Source organism: Stomoxys calcitrans, chromosome 2 (assembly GCF_963082655.1).
Source record: "Stomoxys calcitrans chromosome 2, idStoCalc2.1, whole genome shotgun sequence".
NCBI lineage: Eukaryota > Metazoa > Arthropoda > Insecta > Diptera > Muscidae > Stomoxys > Stomoxys calcitrans.
In genome coordinates this window covers 186,650,796-186,661,507 of record NC_081553.1, presented here as the reverse complement: position 1 = coordinate 186,661,507, position 10,712 = coordinate 186,650,796, and the positions used below count along the sequence as shown (strand labels likewise).

Genomic DNA, 10,712 nt, shown 5'->3' with positions numbered 1-10,712 from the left:
TTTTCACAATATTTTTCGCCGTTTATTTTTTTGAGATAATAGATTTTAAAGCAAAAAAAAACTTGCTGATTTTGTTAAGTATTCCCTCATAACTTATTCCATTTCCATTCCCTCATAACTTATTGTAAAATTTTAATAAAAATGTTATTTTATCATTGTTATTTTCGTAATGTTTCAAAAAGTAATCGCGATAAAGGGGTTTTCTATGATAAAAAAACGAACATAGTACGAGCCATAACAGATGCTTAGTACTGCCAAGCTACAACCTCAACCGCAGCCGTAGAACCATGACAACAACGACCAACATTTGTGTGTCAACAAGTTGAAAACTTTATCAAATTCCAACAAAGTTTTTTGTCTTGTTCGTTATTGAAGGGAAATTTTTACACTTCCAGCGTCATCTTGAAAATTACCCTGTATAACGTCACGGTGAAGAGAATTTTGTGGTATCTCGTATTCCTTGTCTTTTGGTTATATCATCAGAAAAATCTACTGTTTAATTCTTGTATGCGGCATTAAATCGGACTCAGGAAAGGATTTATTTATGTCTAATGGAGAATAATTTTATTTATTCTATGAAATACATGCGTATGTATGTTAGATGAAATGTAAAACTACAAAAGTATATTACGGATTGCACAAACATATATGCACTTAACTTATTCATTATTACTTTCTACAGTTTGGGTACGAGTGTCATTTATTTGTACTCTAAATTCAGTACCATCTTGGGCCTGAACAGTTTGGGGTAGTAAATTTTTAACTGTTTGCTGATGTGTGATGGTGCTTAAATGTTGATCCAACTGATGTTTACGTGAAAATGTCTTGTTGCAAGGTAAACAGCTGCAAAGATTGATGGTGTATAAGTTAAAAAAATGCAGTAAATAAATTACTATTCTCTAGAAAATACTTACGGGAATGGCTTTTCTCCGGTATGAGTTAGCATGTGATTTTTCAAAACATTTGAGTAGGTAAATGATTTACCACATGTCTGGCAGGTGAAGGGACGTTCATTTGTATGTATTCTATTAAGAAAGAAACAATAAAAAGGTTATTATCGTTAAAACTATCAATACATAGTTAGGTTAGGTTAGGTTAGGTTAAGAAGATGAAGTATGTTTAATTCCGTCCATGCTACTACGAGCATACGCCTAATAGGAAGTAATCGGTTTTCTTGTGCACTCTAACCAATGAAAAGTAAACTCAAAAAATCTATTTTACGAACTCCATGTTAACTCCAAATCCCCTACCATTTCCATTCTTAAGTCCTTAAGTCGATAAACATAGGAACTGCTAAGGTTACTAGCCGCAAAGCCGGGCAATGGCGAAGAAAATGCTTCAACGTTTCGTCATTGTCTCCGCATGCCCTACACATGCTAACAGTTGCCCCGTCTATTCTGTCCGCATAATCTAATGTGAACCATAATGATGCCGTAAGTCAATATTTTCTCCTTCTTACTAACTCTCAGTGAAAGCCTCGTTTAGCCACGATTCGAATCTCGCTATAGGGGTTTCGTTTTACACAGGCTGATCCAACTTAAAAAGCTTCGCCTTTACCGATGTCTTGAAGTTGACACTGACTACGGCAGGACCGTGTTATGCTCGAGTAGCCGAAAGCTTAACTCGTTCCCTGGGTCTTTAATGTTGACGCCCATGGCTGTTCTCCTCTCCACCTGTGAGCCATTCATTTAACATGAAATATCAAATGGCAATAATAGAGTTTCGTCAAACGATGACCTCGCAGTTGGCAACTGTGTTCTGCACTCGACCTCAAGTGCAGTCACCGGTATTTGATGCGAAACCGATTCCAATCGAATCAGGTTTCCCATCGTCGCCTCGATTATCCCGCGTTAATATAACCTGTTTCTATCTTCAGTTTCCTTTCGAAGATATCGAAATCGCTCTTTGGAGGAAACCTGGCGCCTTGAACGGGCCAATCTTAGTCTTCCTCATAAACTGGCAGATTTCAGTTTTCTTTTGATTATGTTGAACTTTTAATACCCTTTCGGTTGTTGCTGTTGTAGACACATTTTCATGTGGAGGTGGCGATCCTCGTCAAGCTTCTGTAGGTGAGCAACCTCGTTCCGGTCCAAAGGACCGATCGCCGCGGGAACAGGGTGCCCATTGGTTATTTAAAAGCGCCAATAACTTAATAACTTATATCCTTTCGGTCTTTCTACATAGCAGATTCGGTTTCCTGCAGCTTAGAAGTATTGTTTGACACTTTGATATATTTGACCTGGTTGAGTCCTGCTCTGCTATTATGTTCATAAAGCATATGCTAAGCCATTTGCGAAATTCATTCAGATGGTTATCACTTGGAAATTCTCTAACTAGGTTTAGGAGGAGTAGAGCCTGAAGCGTCTTATCCACTGGGGAGACAAGAAAAATCGGTGTGTAAGTTTGTCCCTTGCTCGAATCATTTCTTGGCTTCAGTGGCTGTATTCCACTGTTCATTTCCATATAAATATGCAAATGCAAAGTTGCCCATGAGCAGGCGAAAAGAAGTTGAAGAACAGGCGAAAATTGTTCACATATCAATGAGTGATGTCCGATTTATGTTTAAGCTCAATGATAAGGGTCTTAATTTTTATAGTTGTTGTTGTTTGCATGTAAAGTTAGCGATCCTCGTCAAGCTCTTATAGGAGGAACCTAGTTCTGGTCCATACGACGGATCGCCGCGGAAACACGATGGTCATTGGTAATTTAAACCAATGACTCGCATTGTCGTATCGAGCATCATAGGCACTCATTATTTAAGCAAGAGCCGGTGCCACATGGCCTCTCACTGAGACTCTCCTATCGATACCGATTTATTGTTGTTGTTGTTGTTGTAGCAATGTGTTATACCCTGAGGCGGCAGCACTTGCCGATGAAGAACTACATCGGGTCAATCCGGTACGTATAACCGGCGGCCATGGAATTGTGTACCTAGGCTTTCAGCGTGATAGGCGGAAATGCTAACCTCTGCGCTACGATGGTCTTCGTAGCGGGCATTTACCAGACATTGGACGCTATTCTGATGGTAAGCACTTGAAAATTCTCCAATAAGTTTTTGGTGGAGTAGAGCCTGAATCCCCTTAGATATTGGCGAGATTAAGAAAAATGGTGAGTACGTTTGTCCCTTGCACGAATCCTTTCTTAGCTTCAGTAGCAAGATTCCACTAACCATTTACAAATGCTATACAGATTTGCCCCTAAACATTCAATTAAGGAACGGAGACATAGTTCTCACATATCAATGAGTGCCGTCCGATTCAAGTTTAAGCTCAGTGAGATGGGGTCTCTTTTTTATAGCGGAGTCCGAACGGCGAGCCGCAGTGCAACACCTCTTTAGGGAGAAGTTTTCACATGGCAAAGTACCTCACAAATGTCGCAGCATTAGGATAATCATCGCTGAAAATTTTTTCTGATATTCACAGCAGAATACGAACCCATGTTTTCAGCGTCATAGGCGGACATGCTAACTTCTGGCCGCTACGGAGGCCCATTTATCAGAAACCATAAAAAGATCTTTGCAAGGTACTCGGCTCCCTGTACAGCAAGGTTATTCATCATCAGTGTAGAGATTCCGTTGGAAGCCAATACTTCGTCCATAATTAATTGTAAGGGGTGGTCATGGGGTCGAAGATCAAGGATGGAACAAATGGCTCTTCTCTAAGCCCTATCACTTTTGGTATACTCACTTAACCGAACAAACTAGTAAATCTCTTTGGATCAGTCACTGCATTGTCGCGAAAAATGTGACTGAGTTCCTATCATTCCTTCTGTTAACGTTTGAGAATGACTGACTGACTATTAGGGATAGCTGTGAGCACTATACAGGCTGGTACTCTGAGGTCCGATCTGTGTTGCGTTCATCACTGTCACGAGAAGCTTAGCTGCAACCTACTGGGCGCGTCCACAGGTTGTGGATAGTGAAATGCTCCATACCAAGTAGGTGCAACGGCAGTCAGCGATAGCGAGCTGAGAGTCTCAGTGAGAGTCTGGCCGGCACCGACTCTTGCACAAATACTAAGTGCCTATGATGATCGATATGACAAGGCGGTTTATTATTCCACCAGCGATCAATCCTTTGGGCCGGAACGAGCTAGCTCATCTACAGAAGCTTGACAAGGATGGCTACCTTCACATAGAAAGTTGTCGGTATGAATATACTCATAGTTTTTAGCCATAGCACGTACGAAAATGAAACGGTTACAACTTTTAGATGCCGCAGATCAAAAGTAATCAAAGCAGGCGCTCCGGGAAGTATACAGAGGTGCCGCACCAGCTCCTGGCCGATAATGCCTACATTCTTCCCATCTGTCGATTATATCGATATCATGGGTCATACAGAGCGAGCTATGTTTGCAGTCTTTAGAAAAATTAAAAACTTCTAAAGTGGGCTTGGATGTAAAAGGAGAAAACATGAAGTTGTTTAGGTCGCCCATTTAGACGATTTAGTAGCGTGCTCGGATTACCAGTGTGGGGGTCGTGGGATCGATACCCACTCGAGACATTGTCTGTAGCAACTGGGGTATTACAATGGATTAAAAAAGTCTGAGACTATTTAAAAAATAGACCGCCACTCCAACCTAAGTGACCTAAAGCTAACGTTTAAGGCACCAGTTAACCCTAAGCGAACACTGAAGGATGAACCTAAACAAACAATTGAAAGAAAGACTATTCCTATATCTGTATGTCTCGACCAAGGCGAACGTTAATATGTATAAATTAAATTCCCATGATACTATTTTTCTCTTATTAAAAAAAAAAAAAAGTTTGAAAAAAAAATGTTATTTAATTCTTACCTTTCGTGTTTTATATTCGTACTCCTGTCAGCAAATGTCCGACCACAGAAGCGGCATACATAAGGTTTTTCACCAGTATGAATTCGTATATGCCGTCCTATTTCTGAGGGGCAAGTAAATTGTTTGCCACAAATTCTGAAAAAGGCAAAATTCAAAAAATAAGAATATTTTGGACGTTTTAAAACAAAGCCCACTTACTCGCATTCAAATGGTTTCTCCGATCGATGGCGTCTCATGTGCATATTTAATAAACTTCTTTTAGCATAGATGTTGCCGCATATCTCGCAAATATTCGACTCTGATTCGTTTTCAGGTTTCTTTTTACGTCCACGTACCTTGGGCTGCGGTTTTTCGCCAGATGATTTGTTTGTGGCATTTTTCGCTCTCGGTTTCTTTCCCACTTTTGTGTTAGTTTTTGATTTTTTCTTTTTTGGTATTGGCACAAATTCATCATCATCAATTAGTTTTTCGACTTCGTTCTCTGTATCACTGTCATCCAAATGCTCCTCTCCGTCTATTTCATCCAGATCTTGCTCTTCTACAACAAAAAAATCATCATCTCGATCATTATCACTATAGTCATGCTTGGTATCGCCCAATTCATCAAAATCAACTTCTTGTCCCTCAATAAAGTCCGAACGCAGATCGAAGAACATTTCTTCATTCTCATCTTCATCGTCTCCATTTGATTTGGTTTTAATTGGACCTGAATTGCTTGATGTAGCAAATTCTATAGGCTCTGTTTTAAGTTCAGACTGGAAAATACAAGAATAGTATATTATATTTCTTTCTGACGCAGAAGAATTATTTATGCCTACCTTCACAATTGCGTCCAGTAATGCCTGTTCACTTGACTGGCACATTAAACGAAATTTGTATGATGTATTTAGTGAGTCCAAACACTGAAAGCATATCATTGTTGGGAACTCCTCATGGTGTTTCAACTAGAAATACAAAAAAGAAACGTATAAAAGTCAAAAAGAGCCCATAATCCGTGAAGCGTTCCAAGCATACCACTATACCGCCGCACTCCTCAATGCGTTGCACAATTTCCGCACAACGTATGTTCTTCTCATCGAACAATGGCTGCATCCCCATTCGAGCTTTATCCTCGGCCAAACATATACGACACATTTTATGAACAGGCATTTTGTTAATTTGTTAATTTCTTTAAATTATGCCCAAGAAATTAATTGTTTACAATAAACAATTGACGTTTGTCAAAATCGATTATTCGACATTTGATGTGAAAAAAAGCCGAGGTCGATTTTTGGTGGACAGAAACTGAATAATCGACTATGAGTTCAAGTACATAATCTGCTTTTGCTTGTCATGTGCATTTACATGATACAGCACGGTGGATTTAAAAAGGTGGTTTCAGGCGTACAGCTGAAAACAGCAGGCCAGTTTGACGGTATTAAGATGTCAGTTTTGTGATTACATTCACAACAAACCACCCCATTTCTTGCATGTTTTCTTTGTTTGTGTTTCTCTCATTTTACCTGGGTCCATATATAATGACGAGATGGCGGATTGCAGCAATGGAATTCACCAAGTGTACACAAGATCTTCTATCATGGCCACACATCAATAACATGAATTTTCCAATTATTGATGTAGCCCGATGTACCGTTTATAAAGAATTTGCTTATAATACATATGCTAAATGAGAAAATGTGAGTACATTACCATGCTGTTTTCTTTTGTTTAATGTAGATTGGATTGGATTATTCAAATTTTTAATCAAAGCCATTTTGCTCATATAAGAACACAATAGGTAAACAAAGGTAAAAAAAAACTATTTCAGTACTTTGCCATGTAAAAACTCCCCATATCATTGAGCTTAAACTTGTATCGGACAGCACTCATTCATATGTGATAAGTTTGCCCCATGACATAATTACCAGGTAGTGTACCGTAAACAGCTGAGTACAATTTTTTCTCGCGATGTGCACTATCTGTCATCGAGTTTTGTTTGTGTGTGTGTATTACAGTTAAGAACCATAACACACACAAACAATGGAGAATGGCGCGAACTAGTTACACACAACAACAACAGAGTTGTGCTAATCACTGATTTTGACAGATAGTGTACTCAATATTTTGTAGTGGCAACTGCCACTACCTGTAAATGAATATATCTTGGTTTGCCCCTGCTCCTTTACCCTTGACAGTTATCCTTAGTCCAAACGACGACTTGTGACGGCTATTTTATTGTATAAGAATGACTTTCAAGGGTTAATGGGCATTGGGTTCATGTGCAAATTTACAATGTCGATAAAACTGTTGTCATTATCTACAGTGTGAACCTCCCTTTAAGCAGCTGACCACAAACGTGTGTATTTTTTTGGTAACAATTTAATCATTTGAAATATCAAAGAAAACTGATACTAGAATAGCGAAAATGCTGAACAAATTGCAATTTAACAACATGGTAAGATATCATTAAGGAAATTCCCATACCCAACTACTGAAATTTCCTTTTGTTTAGGTGATATCTAATAAGAAGGGCATACAACAGGCTCGAATACAAACCATCAATAAACTCGTTCACAAAATACGAAAGCTGAAAAATCTACAGGAAAAAAAGCCGAATGACAGTAAATGTAAAGAAAGGATTAATAAATCAACTGAAACCATGGAACAACTTAAAGTAAGTGCTTTTATTAACTTAGTCAAATGCCGATATGTTCTACCAATTGAAATTGAAATTTGTTGACCTTATTATAGAAGTTTAAGCGTGTTGATATAATGAAGGCAGTATTATTGCTGGAGAGGCCACCAGCTGCTGTCATTACCAATGGACTTTCCACACCTGAGGAAATGGCAGTTGCGCTGCTGGCCATGAATAAAGTTATGCAAGGTTTAGCAAAACGTTTTATGATGGAATTGAAACTAGAGGATCCAACAAACAGTTCTTGGAGGGATGAGTTGAAAGAGAGTAGCAAAAGAAAACAAAAATTTCAAAGGACAGAAGAAAAGAAACGGAAAAGAATGGAGCTAAAAGAACAAAAGGCCATTGCACGTAAACGACAGGAATGGATGGAGCAGAATTGCGATGGTTTAACTACGGGCGAAGATGAAAAGGATTCCGACGGCAATGTCTCAACAGTAGGTGGTTGGAAAATTGAGGATGTTCAAAAAGAAATTAAACAGGAAACGAAGGAATATCCCAGCAATATACAATCGGATTACCAAAATGTAGTACGCGAAAGAGATAATTTAAAAAAGAAACCGAAGATTGAGGTTAAGGAAAATAAAGTACAAAATAAAAAGAGAGCACTTGAATCCTTCCCTCAACAAAATTTTGAATCAAGCGATATACAATCGGATTACCAGAATGTAGTACGCGAAAAGGAAAATTTAAAAAAGAAATCGAAGATTGATGTTAAGGAAAATAAAGTACAAAATAAAAAGAAAGCACTTGAATCCTCCCCTCAACAAAATTTTGAATCGAGCGAAGAAGAAATGGCCGAAGACACTCATGTTGTGGATCCCTTTTTTGTTACAGAGACAGGAGAAAACTATTTATCTACAGCTGTTTCAAATCGAAATCAAGATAATGAAGAGAAAAATGATGAAGCCCAAGAAGACTTGCATATGATTAAATTAAATGGCAAAAAGCCTAACAATGGATATCGCGAAAGAAAACTGCAGCAGACAGCCAATAAATATTCCCAACGACAAACGAGTCACCATAAAGACAATTATCCGCAAAAACAAAGAAAATGGCAAGAAGAGAAACAAAAAAACAACCGTCTGCAATGGAATAGCGACACAAACTTCCAAAGGAATAATAATACCAAAACGCCTCCTAACAGAAAAACATTTGAGAAACAAGACGAAAAACTACACCCATCTTGGGCAGCCAAGCAGAAACTGAAGCCGGTTATAACAAACTTCCAAGGTAAGAAGATAACCTTTGGCACCAACGAGGATGGTGTTGCAGAGTCCCGGGGTAGCGATGCAATGAGCCAAAAAAGTAAAACAATAAAAGATACCAAACCGGAAAATTTAAATACAGATTCATTACATCCCTCGTGGGCAGCAAAACAAAAACTAAAACCTGTTATAACTGCTTTTCAGGGTAAAAAGATATCTTTCGACAATGATGAATAAAAAGCCAATTTAAACATTTTTTCCTTAAATACAAGACATTTTAATAACAAAATACTTAGTTCAAATCTTTGGGATATAATGACCACGCACTTTGTCTGAACTCTTCAACTTATCGATATCGACATCTGGGTATTTGCTTCGCAATAAATCAACGTCCAAATTTGGGTTACGGCGGAGTAGCATCATAACCTCGTTCCGAGAACGACTGAAAAAATAAAACATTTACTTAAAAAAAAGTTCAAAGAAGTTCCATTTGGAGTGTACATACTTTTTAGCTTTACGTTTCTCATTATACAGCTTTTCACGGTACTGAAGCAAAAATTTACGTACTGCTCGACCTCCATATCCCAAAGAGCGGGTCTTCATCCATTTCACATTCATAAAAGGTGGTAAGACATGCTCCAATGATCTAAACATTAAGAAATTTTAAAGAATCATCTTGAAATGTACAAAAAAAAATCCTATTAAAAGTTACCTGTACATAAAACGTATACCCAAACTGTTAGCCATCAATCGTTGTGGCCGTTCACCAGTTTCGCCTGTTTCCAGCAAATGATAAGCCTTATTACGTTCCCTAACGACAGTTTCTAAGTTTTTCATAGATATTTTCACTTTGTCCAAACGTTCCGGGCTTGGAAACAATTCCATTTGCTCATTACATTCGTGTTCCATAGTCAATAACATATTGCGTTCTTTTAGAAGAATATACCACAGCTGGTGCAACTCTTTATTAGACTTGATACGGAGTTCATCTAATTTCCAAGCTCTGCCCACCTTAACCTCATTTTCCGGCCAGTTTTTAGGGTCGTCAAAAAATTGCATTAAATCCCTTCTGCTATGAGTTGTAGAGAAATTTCGCGCGGCGAAGGTTAATGCCCCCATGTTCACTTGTGGGCTTGTATTTTGATGAATTCTTTAATAGAAAACTCCCTTATTATTACATAAAAACTATGCCAAAAACCATTTAATCATACCTCAACAATTGACCAACATTTCTGGAAGAATTTTGAAGCGTTAATTTACCGAGGGATTCACAGCATATCCTGACGCCATGTGAAACATTGACTAATTTGGTTAATCCCGACATTCTCATCCAAGATTCTAACTGGTATCCTGACCAACGAATGTGGAAATGTATAGAAAAGACAGCTGATATTACTGTTTTTATAGAGTTGCCATAGTATAAAAAGAGTGGTGTTGCCAGGACTGGTACGAAGTTACGATAATGGGGGGTTAACAATAGAAAATATGTTCAGGTTTCGCAACGAAAATCAATATTGCCATCATGGCTGAATGATTTAAGGGGTTTCTCATTTTTACAACAACATAAAAACCATATGGTAAAATCGCTATCTTCGATTGGCGAGCGTGTGTGTGTGGAGAGTATGTACCAAAAAGATAACAAGAATGAGTATGCAAACAAAAATCTGACATAATACAAAACAACCTATTTTAATTTTTTGCACGCAGAAGTAGGCATTAGTGCTGCGCCAGGTATGTAAAGCTGGAGTCAATACGCCCACATGCGTTCATTTGGTTGAGTTACATATCATGCGCCTTTTTCTACCTACGAATTTTGAAAAATCTGCTTATTTATGCCATTTCCAAAGCTAATTTCAATATAAATGGTCAACAATGTTGTTTAAAATGATTTTAGTAAAATAATTGCTCGATTTAATAAATTTTTTTGAATCATACATATGTTTTGCGCTCTGAAACGCGTTTAAAGTTGAGAGTTGGTTAAATTATTCTATCAGATGCGCGCGTGCATTTGTTGTGTAACTCACACAATACAATTCA

The 10,712-nt window shown here is 38.1% G+C and overlaps 3 protein-coding genes across 3 annotated transcripts; 1 reads left to right on the top strand and 2 right to left on the bottom strand.

The window, feature by feature from the left end:
- Positions 1 to 537: 537 nt before the first annotated feature.
- LOC106086236 (transcription factor Ouib) lies at positions 538 to 6,019 on the bottom strand. The gene is made up of 6 exons (XM_013250816.2): positions 5,808 to 6,019; positions 5,612 to 5,737; positions 4,992 to 5,548; positions 4,794 to 4,928; positions 915 to 1,025; positions 538 to 843 (listed from the first exon to the last, which is right to left on the bottom strand). Exons 1-6 carry the CDS (start codon positions 5,940 to 5,942, stop codon positions 660 to 662), a joined length of 1,248 nt encoding a protein of 415 aa, XP_013106270.2. The 5' UTR covers positions 5,943 to 6,019; the 3' UTR covers positions 538 to 659.
- A 1,100-nt stretch (positions 6,020 to 7,119) lies between these two features.
- Positions 7,120 to 8,941, top strand: LOC106086250 (ESF1 homolog). The gene is made up of 3 exons (XM_013250839.2): positions 7,120 to 7,227; positions 7,285 to 7,446; positions 7,524 to 8,941. Exons 1-3 carry the CDS (start codon positions 7,198 to 7,200, stop codon positions 8,910 to 8,912), a joined length of 1,581 nt encoding a protein of 526 aa, XP_013106293.2. The 5' UTR covers positions 7,120 to 7,197; the 3' UTR covers positions 8,913 to 8,941.
- Positions 8,927 to 10,069, bottom strand: LOC106086251 (large ribosomal subunit protein uL29m). Its single transcript, XM_013250840.2, has 4 exons — positions 9,887 to 10,069; positions 9,388 to 9,825; positions 9,181 to 9,321; positions 8,927 to 9,117 (listed from the first exon to the last, which is right to left on the bottom strand). The coding sequence occupies exons 1-4, from the start codon at positions 10,003 to 10,005 to the stop codon at positions 8,973 to 8,975; spliced, it is 843 nt and encodes a 280-aa protein (XP_013106294.2). The 5' UTR covers positions 10,006 to 10,069; the 3' UTR covers positions 8,927 to 8,972.
- Between the last annotated feature and the right edge of the window lie 643 nt (positions 10,070 to 10,712).